The 26,127-nt window shown below is 37.5% G+C and overlaps 1 protein-coding gene across 2 annotated transcripts in view; it reads left to right on the top strand.

The window, feature by feature from the left end:
* The window catches only part of ROR2 (receptor tyrosine kinase like orphan receptor 2), a 177,903-nt gene that overhangs the window by 109,430 nt on the left and 42,346 nt on the right, over positions 1–26,127 (top strand). The window contains exons 1-2 of one of the 2 annotated variants that reach the window (XM_054178608.1): positions 9,954–10,013; positions 16,998–17,075. In XM_054178608.1, coding sequence (XP_054034583.1) covers positions 17,003–17,075 — 73 coding nt within the window. In that variant the 5' untranslated portion in view covers positions 9,954–10,013; positions 16,998–17,002. Of the gene's footprint in view, positions 1–9,953; positions 10,014–16,997; positions 17,076–26,127 lie in introns of those variants that run through there. The other variant, XM_054178607.1, reaches the window with a different exon arrangement.

Genomic DNA, 26,127 nt, shown 5'->3' with positions numbered 1-26,127 from the left:
TTTTGGTAAGCCTTTTTTATATTCTAGTTGACTAAATCGAGATGAGTAGCAATTACAGCCTTTATTTCCACTGGAGTTTGCCTATCTGCATTCAGTCTCCCTGAGCTCTTTCTCTCTCAGTCCTCAGCTAGAAAGCCTGTGAAGGAAAATATAAGCTTAATGCAGAGCTTTACCTTGTTTTAAGCATTATTGCACCTAAGCAGCTTCTTTTGAATGCTTAGTCACTGGAATGTGGAGCAATCATAGATGAAACATGCAATAAATCTTTTTGATCAATCTACCTCATTAGGCACACTTCTGCAGTGAATTCAGATAATTGGATTGTATACTGATACTATAGTTGTACTTGATACACTGTAACTTTGAAGCTACTATTGAGTGTTAGTTGTTGTTTTTTTATTAGTGTTCATGTCTTGACATGCTCATTGTCACTGTACTGGAGCTCCATTAAAAGCATTGCTCTGAATGGCTTTTCCAAAATTGAAAAGCTTAGCAACCAGAATTCAGTAAATCAGAATGTGATACAACCTTTTGTACTAACTAAAGCAGCAAAGGGGCTGTTGCTCAAGTCAAATTTTACCATAAAAGGTTAGGTCCAATAAGAATTACCATTTTATGACTGAGGCCAGTAAGGTCACTTCAGATCTGCCTGAAAGCCTTGTTACAGTAACATAATACAGCATATATGTTGCCTTTTTTGTTTATGGTGTAGTTTCCCAAAGTCCTGCCAAACCAAGTGTCTGAAAGTTAGCAGTAAACTTCATCTCCTGGAAAGTGATAGGTAGAAAAGTGGATTATGGTAAGGGAAGTCAGTCCTTTTATGACTGCTAAAAGTTCAGTTGCTGTGCTGTAGCAAGGATATGTGTTCTTCAAATCCGATTTCTGCAGTCTGTGAGTATCCATCTGTGTCTTTATAGTTTAATTTTACTTTTGCTATTTTGTAGGCCTTTTCCTTGAAAGGGATCTCTACCAAGTAAAAGTCCATCCATTATTTTTTCTCAAACTGTTATGAGAACTTGTAAGCAAGCAAGAACTGCAATGCCAGATACTAATCTCTGAGATCTCTTTCAATTTCTCTATGAGCTGTGAAATTTAAATTGCTTTACAGGTTTTGGAGAGAGGGCTTTTTTTTTTTTTTTTTTTTTTTTTTTTTTTTTTTTTTTTTTGTATATTTATTTTTGTTAAGAAGAGGAAAAAATAGGAGGGAGAAATATGTGTATGTATTGCAGCCTATTTTGTTTTCTCCATATACACAAACAAAAGTTGTTTCTGTGCTTTTGTTATGTTTAGATTGATGTGTCATGTTTGCATGGTAAAGTTTATCACTGCTCTCTTTTACAGAGACTGGTATACATTGTGTTAGTGAGGCAAGTATAAGGAGAAAATGGAGTTCATTTACCTTGTATTGTAACTAAAATTTCCTAATTGGTTTTCAGTTTAGTTGGAGATGGGTATTTTTATAAATATACAGAAAATGTTCTGTTTTGAAGGATTAAAAAAAAAAAAAGTAAATAACATAGAGTTTCATTTAATAAAGAAAGAAAATGAAAATAGATATTCCTAGAATATGCTTCCGAATACCTAAGAGGCTTCTTGGTAGGCTTTAGTAATGCTAATTCTGAAAAGTCATACTAGCAAAAATGATGTCTTTGCCATAATTCACAGTCAGGAGATAATTATGAATAACCAAGCAACTCAGCAGAGCACTTTGTAACCTATTATTTGTACAGTGTTTACTTTATCAGGCGAGTGACATTAGGTGGTTCACATTAATATATACAAGACAGAATACAGAGAGCAGAGAAAAACAGACTGGGCAAGAATGGCAAGGTCACAGGCAATATATCAATTGGTTGACTTTCTAGGTCATAGTAGTCTTTAAATATTTGAGAAGCTGTTCCAAGAGTAATACAGAGTTCTTTGTTTTGTTTTAGAGCTCTGACTAGATCTTATCTACATTCATGGAGCTGAACTGTAAATCACCAAGTCTTTTCATGTTGATTGCTTTATGGAAAACCTAAGAGGCAGTAAGTAGTGGACATAGAGGAAGATCCAGAGAAGCTTTTTCTCAGTGTGTTCTTAATTTTGTGCCTCCCAGTAGAAAGTGCAAAGATAAATTTCTGTAGTACCACAGCAGATGGCTAATGGTTAGATTGTGCTTAGCATCTCACTTGGTGCTTTGAATCTAATTCTCTGCTTTCCCAAAGTATGGGAACATGCATACATACCTGGATAAAAGATCACCCCGTGCCTTTAATAACACAGTAACTACTAGTTAATGCAGGCAACTCTGCTAGGATTTAAAAATTTGGCTGTAGTTGAATTTCGTTACAAGAAGATGCAGATTCTCATGTAACCTCAAAGAGTGAAGAGGACAAAGTTAGAAGCTCATTAAAAAAAAAAAAAAAAAGAAAAAAAGGAAAAAAGTCAATCGCTTTGAGAAGGTAAGTGCTGGGAAGTGAATGTATGCTAGAGAAGAAGCAGCTCTGTCAGATAAAATTAATATTCCTGGTTCTCAGTATCATGATAAATCACCTCTGACCACTAACATGTCACCCTGACTGATAGCAGAGATAGCTAGTGGTTGCCAATTTTTGTGTTAGTCTTTTGTCATGTAAATGTTATTTACTATAAATGAGGCAGTGCCCCCAGGCAACCATCAGATAACTATTTCTATGGCTGTAAAGCTTTGTCAGGTTAAACTCAAGCAACAGGGCTTATTTCATAACAGGAAGTCTGTGCTTCTGATGAGAAACAAAATGTTGGCTTCATCAGTGTTGACTAGTGTGGGCAGCAAATTGGTCAGATGAGGCAAAATAAAGGCAGTTATCTTGCCAGCCAACTGTCTTGTACTATTGTGAGTTTCCTTCTTCCACCTTGCTTGACTGGGCATGCCTCTGTCTCTCCTACAGCTTGGCACCTTCCAGTCTTAACTGAGCACCTGATAGCTCTGTGCTGAGCTCAAGTTGCTGTCGTTTTCATTTCTGGCAGTTCCCTCTGAATCAGCTGCTATGCCAAATACTGCTGATCTCATACTGTGCACTCATGTAGAACAAGTTGGTAGTTATCTGACGGGCTCTGTACCAGACAGTGTTGGGAAATTCACACAGTGCAGGGAAAGTGTACAAGCAAGGATGGAAAGGTTTGATTATACTTACTTTTTTTAATGCCAGAGGACTCCTAGTTAGTATTTTAGCATACACCCCATACTGAGAACATTTTCAGTTAAAAGATGACCCATTAATCTTAGCAGTTTTCTGTCTTTCCATTGTGCAGTAAGTGCTAACTATGCAAATGTTGCTTCCATGTGTGTCAACAACATGGACACTTCCAATGACATTTCATTATCAACCAAAGCCTTAGATTTCTGCAAGTACTGAAAATAATGTGATTTAATGTAATGTTTTCTCTGTTATAGTGGTTATTTTGATTGCTATAAATATAGATGTATTCTGATTCTAGCATCATCTCATGAGTACTAGAGTTAGCAGTCTTTCTCTATACTGCACAGCTAATGCAGTTTTAAAGCTGTCCATCATTAGCATGAAGGAAGGCAACTGCTTATACACTTAGAACAATTAATTTGGAAAATGCTCACAGATACTATAAAAAGCTCCTACATAAGGACGTTTAGATTGGCATGATTAGCTTTTGCTTGCAAAACTTTATGGTGATGTATAACACAAGTAAGTAATACCTGTGCAAATATTTGCTTAAGGATAATGAAAACCACAGCTGTCCCCTTTGATTAAGTAAACAGTGGTTGCAAGAGAATATATCAAATATAGAAATAACATTTAGGTCTGAGTAGAGTACCTGCTATGTATATTTTGAAATGCTGAAACAGAATACAAGTATGTCCAAATTTTATGTATCTCTGTGAAGAACATTTGTTCTTCCTAAACCACCATGTTTTTCAATCCCAAAGCTGAGGGACCTGCATTTATGGCTCAGAAGTGTTAGAAATGAAGACCAGTATGTTTGGCAGTTGCTTGTAATAGCTGTCTGCTTTTGTGCGCTTTGCACTTCAGGGCTGGAACCAACCAATTTTCCAGCAGTTAATGCTGCTGGTTCCACACAGCTTGTTCCACTCTGATCTATAATTATGTCTGTAATAGTTTACTCACAGATGTGAGCTTTTTGTGGCATTTGTTAAAATCAAGAGGCTATCGCTTCAAGTGGATGCCTTTCTGAGACATGTCTCTGAAATGTCATCTGTGGCTATATGTTGCTTTCAGGCAAGATTTGTACAACATATAAATAAGAAGCTCAGTAGCACAAGTTAACCTGGCAACATAAATTAAAGTTCTCTGTTGTTTACATGTCATAAAACCAGGTGATTTAGAGCCAAAGTAGTTTTCATGATGTAGAAGCAAAGGTAGCCCATGTTATGAACGGAAATAGATGTTAGTCCTGCTGTCACAGTAACAAAAATGTGGGTAAGTTTGTTGTTTGCAAAATAATAGTTTATACTTGTAAGATGAAGAGATATTTGGTGGTAAGACACAACTTTGAAAATGCATTGCACTTTACACAAGTGCTGTCTTCAAAACTTTTAAAAATGGCTGTGTGGCGGCCTTGAATGTTGCAGCTGAAACAATATCATAATAAAATGGTTGAAGCTGATCTTGTGATTATCACTAGTATCAATCGTTAAATTCAATGATGAGGAATGATACTGGGAGCTCAGGAAATCCCTGCCTGGCTTGTGGGAATATGCAGGAGTTGGGTGGAAACTGCAAGATGCTTTGATCTTCTTTGCTGCTAGTGAGTGCTTGCCAGAGCTCTTCTCTGCACTGCTTGGCTGGGGAAGCTGCTCCTTGCTTTATATGCAGTCAGGCATGGCAGAAAAGGGCTCCTGTGAATCATTATGTCACCTGGAAATGGCATTGTTGGCTAGTGTCAGTGGGACCGTGACCAGATTTTTCATTTGGTTCTTTCACTGTTCACCTACTGAAAACAGCATGTATCCACATCTGGAAGCATTCTGCTCAAGGTTTTCCACCCCATGGCTCTACATTTTTTTATAGCTTTGAGAAGACTATAAGCAAGTAGTATCCCATTTCTTTCCATGTAGAAAAGTTCATTGCTTGGCTCTGTTAATCAAAGACAAATAAGAGCAACTGTATCAAAGTCTGCCTATGCATGGGAGCTATTGTTTTAACTCTTGTAGCAGCAATATTAGTTTAAGCAATAGGAGTAAGAAATGGGAGTTTATTTCAGAGCAGACAACCATTACGACATCGCTGTGTGCATTCACTTGTAATCCAAGAATTCAAGCAGTTCAGTCAACAGTAAGACTCTTGGACAAGCAGCCATTTGGCAGAAATGCTGTGTGTTTTAGATATTTACTTTCAAATGAAGAAACTCGTTTATACTTTATTAGTAGTTTTATTTGAACAAATAACACCATGCCTTGGAAAATGCAGAAAAACCTACAAAACAAATCAGTAACATCTTTTAAGCTCTCAATTAGAGTAATTAATTTATATTTTTCAATGGGTAAAATACAGATTAGGTGTTAGCCTCTTTAGTATCCTGGCATCTGCTCTTATCTTTTTATCCCATTTTCTACGCACATAGGCCAACCTGCATATGCACAAGCACAAATACACTCACACACAGTCTCTTAAAGCCACCAAAAATAGTTGATCCCATCACTGCTGCTGTGAGTGCCCATGTGTGACTCGCTTGGTTAGAGCACTTGTGTGCTGACTTACTGCCTTTCTGCTTGCTCTACACTGGTTTGTGTGGCCTGAATTGTTAGTGGGGGAGAGGGATTATTCTTTGTATGTATGTACAGACTGTAATTAATTACTCATTATAAAGAGAGTTTTCAGTAGAAAATTAAGAACATTAAGCACTTGATCTGGAAACCAAGATACTTTGTGTTAAAAGGAAGTTTGCCCTCTTTAGAAATATAACCTGGTTGTTTATTAAATGTAAATTAAAATGTAACCTGGTTATTTAAATTTATGCCAAGTGATTATGAGCAAAACCTATAGTATGGAGTTACTTGGACTAATGAGCATCTGCTTCTCTTTTATCACAGTGTTTGATGTTACATATTAGCAGCATAACTTTGTAAAATCATATTCACATCTGACTTAGTGAAGACAAATCCCGAGTGGGTAGGTTGCACTCTAGGCAACCAAGAGCATGATTTTCTGTCTCCTTGGGCCTTTTAAAATATAGCAATTCTTTGTGATGGGAAAGGACATGAGTAGCTATTGAATGATTTTATTTAAGGATGCATATTGTGCTACTGTTGGCTTATTTACGAGCTGTAATTTCTTAAAATATTGATAACCCAGGCATCCTGCCTGGGTGCCCAGGCTCCTCAAATTAGTATTTACTATCAGACACTAGCACTTTAGAATTATTTATTTTTCTCCTTTCTGTCACAAAACTGGCAAAACTACTTAGTCATAATACTTTTGTCATCGAAAAATGTCCTGATCAATACAAACGTGCGATTTGCTCTTGCTGTTTTCACAAGAATACAGTGGCTAGTTGTAATTGCCTTACCTTTCAAGTCTGGTGCTACAATTCCAGCTTCTAAATTACAATTAGAGACTGAAAAAGAAGCTGTAGGAATGACTTTTTAAAAAAACAACCTTACAGTAGTTCCCTGCCTGTCATTGTCAACCCAGTCAGAATAACGATTAGGGTATGTAATAGCAGCTTCTAATATATTCTTTCACACTTGGCTGTGATCTGGGCTTTGCTGCCTTTTTTTTTTTTTTTTAATATATTACTACCTAGAATAGAGGAAATTAATGTTGCTGTTTCAAATTCAGAGTGCCTTTAAGACAGTGTGCTTAGATAAAAGTCTGTTTTCAAGTATGTGTCTGACTAGGAGTGTTTTTCTGAATTGGAGTCTTAAAAATTTCAGCCTAAGGCTGCTCACAGGACTAGCATTTTTGGATTCTAAATTATTTTGCAGAGAAAAGGAGCACTGTGAAAATTGTTGTTTATCCCAGTTGATGGAGTGTTATAGTCATAAATCATGATTATTTTCAACCTTTTGGTTGAGACTGTTTTGTTTTCACAGCCAGAAGCAGTAAAATAATCAGTCATGTAATAATGCCATGGATAATTATCATGTTACTTAGTGTTCTTTGTACTACTGCAGGTGTGTTCAGAGCCTCTATTGGTTCTGTTTAAACTGTGATTTTTACAGCTGAGGTGGTGAAGAGCTTTGGAATGTACTCAGAATTGCTTTACTGTTTTTTTGGTTTTTTTTTTTTTTACTTTGTTTTGTAGCATAATGCATTACCAACACGAAATCCAGATTGACTTGTGTATTTTCTATGGTTCATGGCTTTTACATGCCCCTCAGTATACTGATTTGTACTGCTCAACATACAGTTGAACAGAAAAATCTGTCTGACAGTTAGTAGACTTAGTTCTGCTGTTGCTAAATCAGAAATTACATTGTAATCTCTTTTTGGTTTTAAAAGCCTCAAGTATTTTACACTGTAAATACCACAGAATTAATTCTAACTTACTAAACACTCAGTTTTAGTGTCATAATTGCATCTCGTTTTCCAATAATGCTTTAATTTTTGCCTTTCTTAACTAGGAGCAAAGCTAGCACTCTGCAGTGACAGTAGGGTTTTCCTGCCAGTGTGCAGGATTAAGATTTAAGCTCAGAATTCCATGATCAGTTTAAAGTTACATAAATCACCCCAGTCATCATAAAATTCCATCCTTCCTTTTATCTGCCCTGGCTTCTTGCCTCCATGGTGCTGCCTTCCTTTTGCTGTCTCTCAACACTCTTGCAGCTGCACTGGAACCACATCAGGGAGGTAACCTTTCCCCCTATCAGCTCCTTGGCAGTTGAAGTACAAAAGATTAAAAGACATTTACTGCAGACATGAAATTTGTGTGCCCACATGCTTTTGAAAAGCCTGGTAGACATCTCTCTTCATCTTGTGGCAGCAAACACTTTTAAAAGTCTGGCCTAAGATGACTTGGCTAGGACTTTCCAGGAAGGCCTAAAATTTGAATTTAGGATGTGGATATTCCTTCATAGAGGCTGGGTTCCTGTTTAATGATCTCCACTATCTCTTGTGAAGTAAGAGGATCTGGCCTTTACTGTAACTTTATCAAAATAATGTTTTGGTGCAGTTAATTAACAGAGTAATATTTAATCCAAAGGTTATCACCTTCAGGCCTTGGTTGTGCACTAAAAATGGTGACTTTAATCTTTTTTTCTGTGGATGCTGTTTGGTTAATTTTGTGTTCCTTGGTGAATGAAGTCTAACTATAGCTTTGGTTTGTCTCACTGACATTTATAAATAACATTTCAAGAGGCAAATAAAAGTTGCAGGAAGAAGAATCCAAAGTATGTAATAGCTAAGCTCAGTGATGAGGGTAGTATAATTAAAGAGTAAAGATTCATATCTGCAATCGAAAGGCAGCTGTGTGGCCAGTGTTTAATATGTATGAGGTGGTATTAACATAAAGTATTATTTGAAGTCTGTGTTTTTAATCCCTTTTAATGATATTTTAAATTACTCACCTGATGTCATTCTTTTCACACTGACTTCATAGTACTTGGTGAGATGCCTGGCTGATGACTAAGAAGATGAACTGAATCTTCCATATACTTCTTTTGCATTTTGAAAGTTCATTGCAGCTCTGTGTGGAAATCAAGAATCATTCCTACTCTGTAGTTTTGTGCTGATGGACAGCTTTTTTCTTGTACTCTTAGAATGGTTCGATGCTAGGTTAGTAAGGATTGTTTTATTAAATGAGGAAGTTTCTGCAGGAACCTTATGAAATTTGTAAAACATTTTTTTTAATCATAAGCTTGGCTGCTAGTTTTCCAGAATGGACAACTAGTCTGTCTTGGATAAGTCTGGGAACATAAATGTTCATAGTTAATATAGGTCAATGAATGCACATTCCCTCTATATGCATTTAACTGACAAAAGGGTGTAAAAATACAGGATTCTGAATCTCTGTTAAGCTGTTTTAAGAAATGAGGTCTCACTGTGCAGTGAAGGTGGTTTAACATTTGTGTTTGTTTCGAATGTTGTTTTAAATCAATTATCAGTTTTCTGTCCCAAACATATGACGAAGGTGTTTTCATTGCTATAGGTCATAAACCTCACATCTGCCTTTGTCCCGTACGGTAGTTTCCGCATTTTGCAATAGACTGTTTTTCTTGATACTAGATGAAATGAAACCATTTAAATGTAGTTATTAAGATAAAGTAGAAAAACATATAGAGGTGAAAATTAGCGCTAATGAAACCAGAAATTGGCTTTAATAAGGAATGCTTATAAATGGTGAGAGTTTATTCTGTGTAACTCAACTCTGGCTCTTGTAAAAGGTGTTTTTGTCTGTATTTTCTAGCAGCTTTCTGAGGGTTCTGTGACTTGAAGTCTCATTTTACTTTTACATTAGTTTTACTTTAAATAATAAATTTAATGTTGCTTTGATGTAATATAGCAGGTTTAGAAATGCTATCTCCCTTTATGGTGGTATCATAGTGAGAGGTTTTTATTATTATTAATTTAGCTAAAAATTATTATAAAGATGGCTAAGGAATCAAATCAAAATTAATTAGTTAACATACTATCCTATGAGTAGTATGCTTTGCAAGGTGATAGCAAGCTAGGAATTGCTTGTTTTTCAGACTTCACAGTTGTCTGATTAGAGCAAAAAGTTTAGGTTATTTCCACCACCTTCAGATATTTTTATGTGAAGCTGCAGCAGTTAAGGAGCGTGTGCTGTGGCAGTTGCAATCTACCATCACTATGAAAGGAGCACACTGATTTTATACTACAAACTGCATCTTTTGTAGACTGTTCACCACCCTTTACAGGTCTGCCAAGCCCACTCTGCAATTGGTTGCCAGGAGCTGCAGATGTTGGAAAAGAGAAATTTCAATGAAAGGCCCTGATTCAGCAACCCAAGCAGCCTGCCTCCCCCAGCCAAAGTAATCAGATTGGCAGCTGAATCAAAGGGTACAGTGAGCCCTTTGTTTGGGAGCTCCAGAGGTTAGTAATTGACAGAAGGTCAACAAAGTTTTATGAAGAAAAGAACAGAATATTAGAGGGTACTAGGCTAAAGAGAGAGAGTTTGGGAGGTTTATGTTATTGGAAGAAAGTTAGAACCTGAGTCAAAGGTTACAGCCACAGGAAGCAAAGGTTGCGTATTGCTGTTTAAATCTGAAAATAGTTTCAGCTCCAGAAATCAAATTATTGATGAGTGGAAGAAATTACTGTACAAAAATCTACAGTTTCCTAATTGTAACTATATGCAGTTGTTGAAGGATTTAGTCACAAGCTTTGAGATTTAGCATACAATGATAGGATGATTGTTTTCCTTTTAGAATCATGAGACTGGAAAAGATCTGAAGAGATCCTGTTTCACCCTGTGAGAAGAAGCATTAGCTGAGTCTGTGCTGTACCATATGCACTAGGTGCTTGCCTAATCTGCCACCCTGGAAAATTTCATTAATTTTCATTCAAAAGAAATCTCTTTTTTGTTTAAAGAATATTAGCTCTTAGCCAATGCATAATGTCTTTCAGACTAAGCAGACATAGTAATAATCTGTTTTTTCTTTTTGCTGATCATGTTTTTTAGGTGATACTCACGGCACTAGTTCCTGTATTTTGGTTTTACCCACACCCACCTTAAAGGGGAATACAGAAAACTGGAGAAAGAGCTCCAGGGCATTACTAGTGTTGAGTAGATTGGAAGGATTACTATAGGGTTATAGAGTTGTTCCAGCTAGAAAATACCTTTAAGATCATTGAGTACAACTGTCAACCTAACACTACTACAGCCTTTAAACTATGTCTTGAAATGCCATTTCTATATACTGTTTGAACTCCACAACCTCCATGAGCAGCCTATTGCCATGCCTCACCAGCCTTTCAGTAAAGAAATTCTCCTAATATCCAATTAAAACCTCCCCTGGCGCAATTTCAGGCCACCTCCTCTTTTCTATTACTTGATTCTAGGCAGAAGAGATCAACACCATGCTGGGTTACACCTGGGTTACATCCTGGGGGGAGGGCTGCAAGACCCACAGGAGACAAAAGAAACCTGATCCAGGTGAACAGAGAGGGACTTGGTTTCCCCCTCCCAGGTCAAAGGTGGTCTATTTCACTCCCCCTTCCTGTCCAGCAAGCCTATAAAAAGGGGGACACTGCTGCCATTTTCCCTCTTTGCTCCTGGCTCACCTGCTCACCTGCCACAGCCAGTCTCCTCCTCCTCATTCTTCCATGTGGTCAGGCCTGGCTTCCCCCTGCCGCATCCATGCTTCTCTAAAGGACCAAAATCCAGGCACATCCAGGGAAATATAAGGCCATCCAGGCTTAGTTTTATATATTTTCCTATTTATCCTTATTCCTTACCCTTGTAAACCCTCCCTGTTACTGCTATGTATACATATCTTGTTAAAAAAATTTACTACTTCCAAACTGACTCCAGATTGTTTTTTAGTAGATTTACCTTCTTCTCTTTTTCCCAACCCCCTTTTTATCCCTTTCTCTCCATTTTCCTTATCCTTGGCTTGCTGCCATCTGAGCTCTTAAACTCCAGTTAAGGCTCAAACCACTACAAATACCTACCTCACTACAACCACCTTTCAGGTAGTTGTAGAGAACTATAAGGTCTCTCTTCAGTGCCCTCTTCTCCAAGCTACTGTTTGTGTCTATAAACTACTCTTTATGTGTCCCTGTACAATGTTTACCTTGTTAGCAACATCTTGAGATTGTTGATCTATGATCAATTCTATCCATGTAAGCCAGGCCAATCTTGGCTTCTATGTTAGTTGTAGATTATCTCTCTGTTTTATTGTAAATACTTTAAAATAAGTTCTTAGTTTCATTATTTTTCCAGGAATTGAAGTTACGCTGATGAGTCTATAAATCTCTGGAACTCCTTTTTACCTTTAAAAATAAGTGATAGGAACCATTTGTGCAATTTCCCATTTTAAAGATCTCATCTTGTGCTCTGTGAGAACTGACAGTTACTAACATGACATTGCATGGCATTGCATCAGCCAACCTTTAACAGCTCTAAATTAACTAGGCACACTCTCTTTGAAAATATCTGACTTTGTTACTCTCTTCCTGTCCAAGGCTGAGGCCTTGTTTTGTTCCTGGTATCAATTATGATAACTTCCTCTTTGTGACTGGCTTTTTGATGAAGATTAATGCATTGTTTTGATGTCTGCTTACAACCAAGAGCATTTTGAAGTATTTATTGAAATTGCCTTTCAAGTAGTGAATGATCTGTGAACTCATAACCATTTCAGAGGGAAAAATGTAGCTCTTCTATGAAGAATAGTATATGATCTATGAGTTGGCATTGTGATCAGTTGGGCAATTTTGTTTTCGAACATCCGAAGGGCATTCCTATCCCAGTGGTATAGGATGTTTGCTTGTATATTTTGCTGGTCACTGGAGTTTAAGCCAGAGCAGTGGGGCCACCTGTGCTGGACCTTTTCAGTAAGTGAATCTTCCTCCTGCTTTCAGGAAAAGGGAATTGACAAAAGTAATAATTATTTATATTCCATTTGGAAGAGTGTTTAGTATGCTGCTTATTTTCTTTATGCAGTTTGCTGTAGTAAGTCAAAGGAATGGAATGTATTTTGTACGTCAGAAATACAGAACATGGTCTTTAAATGTGGTTTATCTTGTGGAGTTGGAAGTTTTCCTTAAATTGAAATAGCTTGCACTATTGCCCTGGAAAGTTTAGAAGTCCTTTTCATGTGGATGGACAATTTAGAAGAGGTACTGTTTACATCATCTGCTTTTTGCTGGACTATATGGTCCCTGAAAGAGAGATATTCCTGGGGGCCTCACATGTGGCACATCTGACACATATATTGTCTCATACTGGCAATTTGCATTCAGGTTATGCTGAAGTCTTGCCTGGACCAATGTGCAAGGAGAACAGACACTGGTGATCTTTCCTACCCGATCGCTGCGAATATTAATTAAAGAAGTGGATGTTCAAAAAAAAGTTGTAATGCATTTAATGGCTGAGCAAGGAGTGAAAAATGTGAGAGTAACCATACAGGAGCAGATGAGAGATTTGTCCAACCCTGTCTTGGTTCTGATGGCAGAAAAAAAGGAGATGCTGAATTAGAGATCTGGTGTACATAGTACTACTTTATGCTGGGTATTTACCTAGCCTCCAACCATTTTGACCTCAGTGACACCCTTGCCTGTATAAGATTTCTATGAATTAGTTAGGTCTGAAGAGATTTTTCTATGTGAACTTTTCCAGTCTCAGCTATAGCCCATGTGAACTCTGCCCACAGCCTAACTACATCTTGTTTGAGAAAACTTCACCTTGCTTTGGCTTTGTTTTGAAATTGGGTTTTGCTGGTGTTCCACCCATTCCCTGTCTCCTTCACTTTCTTTAGTAGCTTTGATTAGGAGAGTTTGATAGCCTGTATACCATTTAGCCATTTCTTTTTTTGTCTTTCCCACATCGCCACACAAAGCTCTCTGCCAGGAGCTCTTTCAGTCTTATTGTACAAGCCTGTGCAGAGTGCACAGTTGTCCAACCTGCTGTGGAGATTATTTACGCACCAGTGGGGATATGTTCATTGAGACACTTTCCAGACACCATGGTGACTGATTTGTCTTCAGTTAGCTACACATGTAGTACCATTCTGGTTAGCACACTTCTTGCCCGTGTGAGCTGACAATGTCACATGTAAGGTTTTCTTCTTATCAGTTTTTTAACTGTTTTGCAGATTGCTTTTATTCTACTGGTTTTGTGTATTGCAAGTCTACCTTTTTTCATAGCATCATATGACAATGCTGATATATATAAAGAGCTGTGACTATCTTTTTGTTGCATTTAAAATCAGTTTAATAAATACCTCTATCTTTTCAGTCAGTATCTGTCTACAGATCAAGACTGTCAGTGAAAATTGAACATTAAAACTACTTCTGGCTTTATCTCCACTTCAGGTAGTGGAACAACACATAAAGATGCTGCCAGGAAAAGCAACCTAAAGTAGGGAGAAGAAAAGCAAAATGAGGTAGCCATACTGAAACAATGAACAAACAGGTGGGAAAAAAAGACATAAGTTAAAAATCAGATGTAGATAGGCACATAGCTGCACAGGGGTATTCAGACAAGAGTGGGACTGCAGAAAGTTGGTGATAGCACATGATCAAGGGTGCATCTGCACTATAGTGAGAAGAACTGAATTAAAAAATGGCAAGAAAATGTTGACAAAACCAGTATGGATTTACGCCTAGGAGAAAACGTACTATGTTATGCAAAATCAGAAAGCTCAGAATAATATTCAACAGGATTGCACAGCTTTTTCCATGAAGCTCTTAGTTGCAGGATTTTTAAATTCTTTTTAATTCAAGAGGAAAAGGTTTTATTTGGTTGTATTGACTTGTTAGTTGTCTGACCTGGAAGCATTTATGGTATAACAAACTTGAATTTTCCATATTGCTAATAACTTTTATGTTTTAAGTTGTGATACGGAAACTTTAGGGTTAAAGCTGGGAATCTATAATAAATGTGGTTGATGTGGAATTTTGCAGATACAGAAAACACACATTTCTTTCATAAAAGCAAGCTTGAGTGACAGATGTTTTGTATGTAAAGTTAGAAAAATATACAAAGGATTTTCAATTTTAACTTTGCTCAGTTCTGAAGGCTTTGGTGGTGGATTGTTTCTATGGTTTGTACTTGTTCTTTGGTAAACCACATCTGGAGATTAATGTTTTTTCCAGACATAAACATATCAAGCACAAGAACAAATCACACCAAACTGTTATTGAAACACTTTCAAATCAGCAAATGCTTTCTTGTTTCTTTCCCTCTTTTGTTTTGAGAAGCTTGAAAAAATTAAAGACATGAGTGTGGGAAGGAGAAAAGCGAGAGGAAGTCCTTTCTGTGCTCGTTCATCTGAGCTTCCAGTGTTTTTCTTTTGTGAATCCCACTAAATGACTAAGGAATGGAAACAACTATTTTAAAGTTGAACATGTGATATCAAACCAAAAGTGCCACTTGGATCTTGGGCAGTTTGGAATCTGGAGCTCTGAGTATTAAATGACCAAGCGTCCCTAAAAATGGGCTTCTACTGACAATGTTTCACCCTGTGAATACTGGTGGGCTAGAATCACCCAACCCAACAACCAATTACAGGTTCTTATGGACTAAACGAACATTTGCTTTTCCTACTCTTCTTTTTACTCCAATATCTCATACTGAATTAATCTTCCTTGTGACCAGTAAATGTCGCTGTCTTGTTCTAAATTCCTTGTGCTACACAGATGAGGTCAAACAGAAGCGAGGAAGTAAGGGTGAACTTTCTGTCCTCTGGTAAAAATGAGATGAAATGTATCTTTGCTGAGATTTGGAAGAAATATGACTATTACACATTCATCAGTTCATATTGAATCAAATAAATCAACAATTTTTACTGTAGAGTGAAAAAAACACAGACACTGGGATTTTCTGCCCTCATGGGTGTGAAGACAGACTGGAGTAGGATTTGCAATGAAATTTAAGATGCTACCACCTCATTCATTTATTTCCATTTCTCCCTCCAGACTGCAGATGAAAGTTTTCTATCATTTCCATTGGCAAGCACTGGGGTGGCAGAAGATGATGTCTGCCCAAGCCTTAGCTGTTCCAGTTTGAAAAAGAGTGTCTTACCAGGGTATGGCCCTGTCTTCACCATCACTCTAACCGAGGTGTCTGGCAGTGGATACACAACTGAAGCAGAAGGCCAGGATCCTTAAGCAAATGGGAGCTGAAGGGAATGATGAAGTAATGTCAAGGTGGCAGTACTGTGACAGAACAAATACTTTCAGATGCAGCTTGAAGTAGAATTAAATTAGCTTAATCTTATGTTCTCAAATAATAGGTAAAACCATAAAAGAAAAATAATAATATCAGTCTCAATTATTGTCCTCTTTCACAAGAAGATGGAAGATTAAGGATGTTGATTTGAAGAGTGTTGTTGCAGGGTTTATTCTGAGGGAAGGGGAATGGGAACAAAAGGAAGAGGGAGAGCCTTTTCCATAATCTCATTTTACTCAGATAATTATGTAACATTTGCACCTCTCACTAATCTACAATAAATCCCAGATCTTTCACTGTAGATCTTGATGACCTTAGATTTTCCTGCTCTTTTTTAGTAATGTGCCGAGGTGATAAGGAATGCTGGTGACTGAATATAAATTAGGAAATGCAAAAACACTGTGCATGGCATTTGAGAAATTGCTTTAGTAAAAGCACCCCTGTAATTCAGCTCTATTCCTCACAGCATTGTATTTTCAAAAGGGAGAGCAGACATGTGAGCTCTGTTTTATAATGGTCAGGGTTTTGTAAGACCTGCAAAAGCAAAGGAACATGTCCGCTGTCTGCAGCAGCTGCTGTCTAAGCATTGTTTCTGTCTTGTTCTGATACATGATAGGCACAAACAAGGAAGGCACACAGAAAGATGTCTGTGCATTTCATGCCCCCTTAGAACACTTGGCTAATGGTTACTGTATTTTCATTTCTGGGAGATATTGTTTAGATATTTAGGGATGTGACTGAGAGTATGACAAGAAAGTCAGCAGAGATGATGAGTCTGGCCTCTGGAAATAGAATCTGCATTATTCTAATGTAACTTCAAAAGCAGAGTCATGCTATTTTTCTCACTGAGTCTGTTATTAAAGCTTAATTTTATGGGCCAGCACTGCTTTCAGGAAATATTTGTATTCTTTATAAAATTGGATTTTATACTGGTAAGAACTGGGAAATAGCTTTTAATGCTGCTTATATTTCCGTAGCAGAAGGTAAATCCACAGTGTGTACCTTGGTGAAGTTTATTAATCTGTGATGGATAAATCCTGGCCTTGTTAGTAGGTTTTTCATGTGTGCTACTCTGTAACCCAGGATCTGGACTGAAGCAGTATGCTGAATTTACTCTTGTACTGCTGATTAAGAGAAAAATTAAATCAGAACCTCAATGCAACAACTTATTTTTAATTTCCTAGGTGAAATGGAAATTCCAGATTCAAATGACCCCTTAGGTCATGTGGATGGACTTCAGAGACCAATTCCAACACCAAAAGGTAAAATGAATTGTAGTTACTTTTTCTTATTCCTCCCCAAACACAAGCATCATTTAGAGAGGACCAGCAAAATCCTATTGCTATATGTTCACTTGATTTACCTGTGAATACAGATCTGTAAGAGAGGCAGCCTTGTGTGACTCAATAGTTCTGATTGAAAGCAACTGTAGTAAGGTTACAGGAGTATATGAAGATTAATTTTTAAGCTCCGAGCATTAATAATGTTAAATACTTTTGAGTGTAATGGCAGAATTTCTAGTACCTTGTTAGCATATTTTTTTAATGATACTTTATCGCTTAAACTGTAGGTTCAATGCTAGTCTTGGATCTGAAACTGCAGACTCTGATTCCAATTACAGTTTGGTGCAACTTCTGAAAGTAGGAGATTTTCAGTATTCTGACTGAAGAAACATACTATCTCACTTGTCATCCAGATTTTTAACTTTGTATGAATGCACTGCTGTACTAATGTCATCCCATAGGCTTAGAAAAACTGTTAGATAATTTCGTTAACATGAGGAGCGCAACCTTCTTTCTACTTTGTCTTGCATTTTCAGCAAGATGAGCACATGTTGAAGCCTACAGAGCTCTCAGGTGCTAGTCAGATGTTGTTCTTGGACCTTCTCTTTCAGAGGACCACCTCTTGAGTGAATGCAGTCTCTGCTCTCCTAGATACCAATGTCATGCAGTCCTTACGTGTTCTTACCTTGACTCTGCTTATTGGAAGCTGCCATTTTTGTGGTTTAGTTAGTTTGTTTTCTTTAGAACCGTCCAATTATTTCTGTCCTTAATTGAATTTAAAAATATGCATTTATGTTTGCATATCTCTAACTGCATTCCGACTGACAATCAGCGTGGTACCATTGCTCTGTCATTTGAAAGGGAGACTTGGTGTACACCTCTTCTCAAACCTTTTCCACTTTCTGAAGCTCCCAATTTTTCTTTTTGAGGATTTAGCTTCATCCTCCATTATGGGAATGAATTTCAGTAACAGGCATTCCTGCCAGCAACAATGTATACTGTACAGTTGTTTTATTCACTACACACACACATCCATTATTTTTGATTGGAAAAGGTCCAGGTCTTTAACTGATCTGACAGGCTTGTTTACTTGTCAAGTTGGTCCCACTTTACTCTTGTGTTGTCTGAGCTTTTAAGGGTACCAGACATAAAAGAAAATGTGGGGGTTTGTTGGTGTTGTTTTGGGGTAGTGTTTTTTGGTTGGTTTTCTCTTTTTTTCCATGTTAAATTCTTGTTGAGAAAGGAGTTGCAGTTATTTCCCCCCCCCCTTTTTTTTTTTCCCTGGGCCACAGGCAGTACCTGACTAAGGAAGTAATTAATCACATCTCAAACATTTTTACATCATAAGGATTTTGTATTTCCTTCAGAATAAAAGAGTGACCCTTGTTCTTACATGAATCGGTTGTTAGTTTCCAGCATGTGTAGTTTGTCTGGAAATGGCCTTATTCTTCTCCTCTTTTAGTTTTGTGTCTACAGAATTCTCCAAATAAGCAAAAATCCTTTGGTTGAAAGGTTCTGTTTCTACAGTTCAAATATTAGCCTGTGTTTTGTTTCAAAAAACCATCAGACAGTTCTGCTTCAGAGTTTGTGCCTGCTATTAATGTCATTCTTTTATCACATGGACTTTTTCCTTAAGAAATGTTTAATTGTTCTGATTTGTTTGTAACCTCTTTGTTTTGGTTGTGTTTTTTCCCCCCTAATTATAGAGTAGCCCCACAACAGGCCTGAAAATAATAGGATATTGACTTTAATAATGCCCAAAGTTAAAGCCACTTTAGATGTGTCTCTAAGCCAATACATACTTGTCATACTCTCCTCTAAACTCTCCAGAAGTCCTGAAAACCAGTTCTGTCTCCAAAGAAGTCACTAGGTTGAGCAAGGCATTATTAATAATGTGGACTTTAAAAAAGCTACAAGTCTCTTTCTACAAGTGAAGCTATTTTTCTGGTAGTTGATGGGCTAGAGCCATGACTTAGCTAGGGCTTTAAGGAGAATTTACCTTCCCCTATTTTCCCTGAGTGAGTACCTGAATCACCAGAAAAGCACTGCCTCTGAGCACTGTTTCATGAAAACCAAAGCCAAATGGTATTTGTTGTAGGGCTGCTTTAGAATAAAAATAATATATTTTAATGCACTTCGCTTTCCAGTCCAGCAAGTCTTTGCAAAGATGATCTTTCTTCCACTCCCAATTTCTTGGTCTTTTTGTTTTGCAACAAACTCTCCTTGGTTCCTAAAGAGTCTCCCGAGCTCAAGAGGCAGAAAGATGTCAGTTCCATACCCCTCTTTGGAAATACACAAGGCTCACTATCTGCTAGGTCTTGTGCTGCCCCCCTGTCCACCTTCCCACTCTTGGCCAGTGTTTCATGATAATGATGCTGGAAAATTGGCGAAGCTCCCTCTTTTTCTCACTGCAGCAGAGGGTTGGCCAGGACAAGGCCATGTCATACTCTTAAAACAAGCCTATAGAAGGTCTAACAAGGCAAACCCAAAACTTCTCATGGATGGTAGGCAACATAGGTGAGCTACCAGTAGAGTCTTACATCATCAATAATGTCTGGAGGTGAGAATGTTAGTGCAATACACTTTAATAGTTAAAGAAATGTATGAATAAGGGCAACATGCAGTATCTGAGATATCAAGTGAGTTACATTGCTTCAGGAGACAACTTGCCTCAAGGCTCTGGCTCCTGCACAGATGTGTCTAGGAACCCATTCTGGTTTAAGAGGTATCTGTATGATAAATCCAGGTTATGACTAAAATGTCACTGTTGCTTTGACCTGACATAAGGGCAGAAATCATTCATATGTATTCTGAAAGCAGTGGCTTTCTATCTACACAATTGGTGACCCAAAGAACAGTCTACAACCTAATGCACTACTGTGTACCCCAAAGATCTAAATGGGCAGCAGCCTAGGACAGGTGTACATACCTCTTCACAGTGTCATCTAAGACTTCAGAAAGCAAAAAACCAGAACCATTCTGCCCCACAGAACTGGATTTCCAGGCAGGTATGATCTCAAGCCCTTGAAGTATGAGAAAATACTGCTCAAAACCAGGTTTCATTCTGCTAATAAAAGAGCTTAAGTCCACTGATTTAATTGTGTGCACAGTGTGTACACTGCAGCAGTCTTTCAGTGCTCTTTCTGCTTCATTCTGGAATTCACTATAATTTGTCCTGAAGTACATTTGAAGTGCACACGATCCAAATAAATCCATTTTATGTGCTTCTAGCTACATCTTTGTACATTAAGATCACAAATAGTATTGAAGATGGGGGGCAAATAATGGGACTAAATGAGTCTGTGAAAGTCTTAGTTGATCTCTAAATATTACGTGGCAGTATATAGCAGTGTATTTCCTTAACTGTAAATTTGTATTTTGGGAGACCTGCTGACATCCCCACTATTTCCTAATCTGGTTCCACTATCTTCTAGATTGCTCATCTTCATATTGTGGTTAGTAAAGCAGAGAGGTGAAGAACTGGGAAGACTGTGTTTAGTAAAATGGGTCTATGCAAGAAGTCATGGGGCTTAGACAGAATTCTATCTCCCCTCCTAACTCGGTTGGTGTTTCTCAGTGTATTTCCAGACCTGATTTACTTGTGGACAAGAGTCACTTTGCTGGACTCCCACCTAAGGTGTGAAGGAGTTGTGGTGAGAGACCGTGTTCTTAATTTATATCTTAAAAATTGAAGAAAGTTATTTGAAGATGAATATAGAAAAGGCTTGGGACGGAGGAAAACAGAAAAAAAAAAGGAGCAGAGAGGGGAAAAAAATCCCACATTTCTTTTTAAACAGATGTTGTAGTGGTTTTGAACATTGGGAAGTTTTATGCTGTGAGTCTGGAAATGCTCTAAATTGTACAAAGTTATGCAGACAAAAGGGTTTGGGGTATTTTTTAACAACTGATCTTAATTTTTGAGTATCTGAAGCCTACACTGCTATGTGTTGTGTTGTGTTCTGTAATACCAAACAGATGGATTTATGAGGGTCTTGACTGTTTTATGGAAAGTTATTGAAGTACATACATGTGTCTTACTGAGAAATATGTATTTTTAAAAGTGACTAAACATGTATGTAATTAAGACTGCTTGTTCTGAAAAAGCTGTTACATCCTCAGGTATCTAGCAGTTTGTGACTCCAGTGTTCCTTTTTCTCAGAAATTAGACATTCAGTGTTTGTTTCCTTTGTGCAGTGCAGAAACAGAAGGGAATAAACTGTTAAAAAAAAAAAATAAAAAGGATATTATCTCATACCCTCATGATCTCAGGAACACAGAAAGATGTGAGCTCAGTATTGCATCATGCATATTACTACTACTCTGTCCATGTGTGAATTTGGGAATCCACTTGCTTTAGTTTTAGCATTTGGAAAAATAAGGCTGATGGTACCTTCTCGTCCCATAAGACTTCGATATTCCTAAGTGATTTAGACCTTCTGGCATAGAAAGAGTTGAAGGTTTTTAATAATTGGTATTTGTGGAGGCCATCACAAAGCTGGTGTGAAAATGAAGAATGAAGAGCTATTTTTAAATTCCTACAGGGAAAAAGGAGCAACAGCGAAAGACTGTTAGAAACCAAAACTTGAATTGGAAACTGCTAATGCAGAATTAACTCAATCTAAGTAACTAAAGAGGTTTAAAACACTTTTTTTTAGCATGAGCTTCAAATCACAGCTAAGGTCTTAAAATAACAGAAACAGAGCAATCATTTTATATTGTGTTTATACCAAAGATAGCACACTCAGTTTAAGACAATGAACTGGACAACTAAGTGCCAGCGTAGTATACATAAAACTAAGAAAAATAAAATGTATAAGTTCTCAGTAGTAGCCGCACCTTTTATGTTTTTAGCTTAGTATCTATTCTTGTGCATGTCTTGACAATGATTTGGCCTATTCAGGGAACATTTATATTCTTGCTAAAATGCGCAAAACCGAAGTATCTCCATTTTTATTTGCTTGATACTGCTTGATGCATTTATATAAATTTTATGCAATTTATAAATATGAAGGAATGACTAATAAAGGCATTTCAAAATGTGAAAGGGTTTTACCAGAATTCATGTCAGTCATTTCCTCAAACTACTTTATTCATAGTATGATCGTGCAGCATAATATGTAGTTTGAGTTGCATTATTCTGTCATAGTTTCTTGACAGAACAGTTTGTACTCCATTCAAGCAAAATAAATATTAGCATTGGTTGTTCATTATGCTAAAAAAACATATTGAAAGAGAAATTTAATACAGAGCATCTTTTCCTACAGCAAATGCAGAAATATCCACCAGATAGCTTTTCTTATTTAGGTACTATAAGCCAAGCCAAAGACAACTGAAGGCATTTTCCTTGATTTCAGTGACCACTGGAACCAAGCCAAAGCATAGTGGGGTGGGGGGAAGAAAAAAAAATAATTATTTGTGTAACACAGAAAATTGCTGCCTATTATACTCAGATTTTAAACAAAAATCTATTTGATATCCACATTCCAAATGAAATACCATTGTTTATAATATGATATTCATGTTTAGTAATGGTGCTTATACATAGCAAACTCAAAATATTTTAGAGCATTTATTATTCGTTTCGGAGGTATGTCATCACTAAAACAGATGAACAATTCTGTTCAAGTTTTTAAGTGTTCTGTTTGACATGCCTAACACAAAATACAGGGTACAAATGCAAGCTCTAGTGCCTTCACATTTTGTTTTCCTCCATACCTGTCCAAATAAAATATTATTAAGAGGGAAAGAAGTACACTGGAAATAAAAATTGCTTTGCACATTGTTGAGGTCCCAGTTTATTCTGGGAAACAGTTGGGGTTTTTTCCCCAAACCATTGCCTCAAAATGGGATCCACACAGTGTTTGTAGTGTGATGCATAGCACGAAAAGTAACTGCTGATTATCACCAAGGACATTAAATAAGGAAAACATTGTTAACAACATGGTTGGTTAAATTTTCTACTTTGGAGGATTGGCAATTGTGGGTTATCTCAAGTGGACACCAAATAACAGAGCAGCTGAGCAAATGGCTTCCCACCCTGCCATAAAACTACTTCAGATCCAGTAAGTATATAAACACCAGACTTCAGCATCATTTCTCAAAGAGGAAATTAAACTTGCAAGTAACAGTTACACTTCAAGGTACAGACCAGGGGCAATGGATAAGCAGTGAGCTGCCCTACTGCTATTAAGCTGCTCTGCAGAGCTTTGAAGAAAACAGAAGTGCTTCAAAGTTCAGTAGATTAAAATATTTACTACTTGATTTGTAATAACAGGGTAATATAAAACACTGCAGAAAATGCCTATAAAATTGGCAAGAGAAACAGCGAACTGAAGCCATGTCCTGACCTGCTGGAAATGAATTTCGTGTGGTGGGTTGAAACTACCCCCCAACATAAAATTGCCAGACCAGCTCAGTTAGAAAGCAAATGAAGCTGTATTTACAAGCAAAGATACAATCTAAAATGAAATGCAATGAATATGTTAAAAATATACAATATTAACATATATGTACAATTTATATACAGCACACAAAAAAAACCTGGACAAACCAGGGGGCTACTAATAGCTTCCCCTTCCCTGCTCCCTTCTATAATCCCCTGTTAACATGAGACAAGAGAGCAGAGAGTTGTTTGTTAATACTTAGCCACAGCAAAGCAATGCAGCCAAGGTCATCAAAACTAGCAGAAGCCAGAGTTAGTATCTGCTAGAGTGAGGAAGCTGAGAAGAGAGAAAGCTAGTTTACCAAACGAACTTTTATGGTAGATATCTGCCCAATGGGATTATTTAGAATTTATCATTATTTTCCTTTTTACATCAAATGGTGATTTATTTACATTCTACTACTTTCTGTTCAAGATTTGTGGAAATTTTTTTCAAGGCACAGCCTGAAACTACCACATTCAGTTATACTGGCTGCAGGAAAGTGTATCTAATAACAGTCTGAATTCATCGACAAATCCTTGGCATTACTTCTGGTGGTAACAGTTTTGTTCTAATTATTAATAGGATCTGATTCAGATGAAATATTTTGGATTGCTTAAAAGGGCCAAATTGATTCCTACAGTAATTCTGGTTTAATTGGTCAAACACAAGGTTCTAACATGGATTTAGACTTGAGCTAATGACATTTGTTGGCCTTAATAAGTAAAACCAGTATCTGTTTTAATGTGTATGTATTTGAGTGTAATATCCATGACTAACATGAAGACTCAATCTGGCTCATTTTAAACTGGCAATGGCACAAGACCTTTCATATACTTCTGTGTTAAAAACAAAAAGTATATTGAAGAGGCTGAAGAACTACATTCCCTGTCTCTCAACTTACAGTGCTGGAATTTGCCCTACCTTTATAGAAAGCACCTTCTCTGCCTCTTGTACTTGTTAGGATTCAGAAGCATCTTTAAGCCAGAGGACTATATTTTATGCTGGCTCCTTGCTGGAAGTGGCCCAACTTTTTCTCAAAAAAGACCTTAAAACTTCTCTTTTGCCTTCTTCATATGTGCACATTCAGGGCATCCTCAAAGTAGTTGAATCATGGACCCAAAGAACCATAGAACAGCCCAGCTGGAATGAATTTGAGAAGATCATCTAGTCCAACCTATTTTTTAATTTTTTTTTTTTTTTTGGGGGGGGGGTGGGGTGGTGGAGGGGGGAAGAGAGTCTATAAAAGATCATCTGGCATCATATCTTACCATGTCTTGAAAAATTCCAGTGATGGGAGTCCTCCACATCTCTGCAAAGGTTTTCACTGAAAAAAAAAAAAAGTTATTTCTTTTATTGAGATAAAACTTATCCTTGTACAACTTGCACCCGTTGCATTTGTTTTCTCCATATGGCTCCCTGTTAAGAGAGACTTTCTGTCCTGTTTGCAGGTGCCCTTTAAGTACTAGAAAACTGTGATGAGGTCCTCCCTGAGACATCTCTAGGGAGAAGGGCAGACTCTCCAATCCTTTGGTGATCAGAAGTTGGTCCATCCTTGTCTTTCTTCGAATGTAGCAACCAGAACTGTGGGGACACAATATTCCAGATGTGGCCTGACAAGCACTGAGTAGATTGGGATTATTGTGTCTCTGCTAGTAATACCCCTATGGACACAGCCCTGGATCAAATTTACCTTTATTGCCACAGCAGTGCTCTACTGACTCATTGAGCATTTTGGCCACTAGGACTCTCATGGCACTTCTAGTAAGGCTTCTTCTCAGACACACAGATCCTAGCCTGAATTGGACTCTGGTTATTCTGATCTGGGCTGGATGTGTCTGTGTTAAACTCCATACAGTTCTTGCTTGCCCTCTCTTTCAGTCTGTCCAGGTCTCTCTAAAATGGCTCTCTACTGACCACATCACCACCCAGTTTAATCTTATCAATAAACTTGGTGAGGGTGCTTTTATTCTCAACTTCCAAGATGTCTATAAAGATGTGGGGCAGTGTTGAACCTGGTATTGACCCTCAGGGACCCCACTTGTGACAGGCTGCCAGTGGATCACCACTCCCTGAGTGTGGCCTGTGAGCAAATTTAGTGCTGATTTTGCAGACCACACATCCAAGCTCTGCCTTGCCAGAGCTGTCCTTGAGTTATTTCATTGCCCCACTTCATGGCTCTACTCCTCTGCCACCCAATAGCTCAACACCCAATACCATGGACAGATGTCCTTGCATTTCTTCAGTGCCCCAGCTATTTTGCTAGAATTAAAAGTTTTCTGTTTTTCCAATTTCCCACCACTTCTCATGAATTTATTCTTCTGACTTGTGCAGTATGACAACTCTTTATTGAACATACTTAAAACAAAAACAAACTTGTCTTCCTGACCATATATTCTGTGCTGACAGTGCTGATGGGAATAAACTACATACAGATTTATGAAAAATTTTAAAAGTAAGTTGTGGTGCTCCCTAAATAATGAACCAAGATTGAAATAGCCATGAAAATTCTTTTTCCACCTTGTGCCAGGATTGATCATGCTTGCTTTCTTGCTACTAGAAATGCATATGTAAAATTTTACCTTAAGGAATAGTTCAATTGCTTCCAT

This window comes from Dryobates pubescens, chromosome Z (assembly GCF_014839835.1).
Source record: "Dryobates pubescens isolate bDryPub1 chromosome Z, bDryPub1.pri, whole genome shotgun sequence".
Classification (NCBI taxonomy): domain Eukaryota; kingdom Metazoa; phylum Chordata; class Aves; order Piciformes; family Picidae; genus Dryobates; species Dryobates pubescens.
This window is presented reverse-complemented; position numbering and strand designations above follow the sequence as displayed.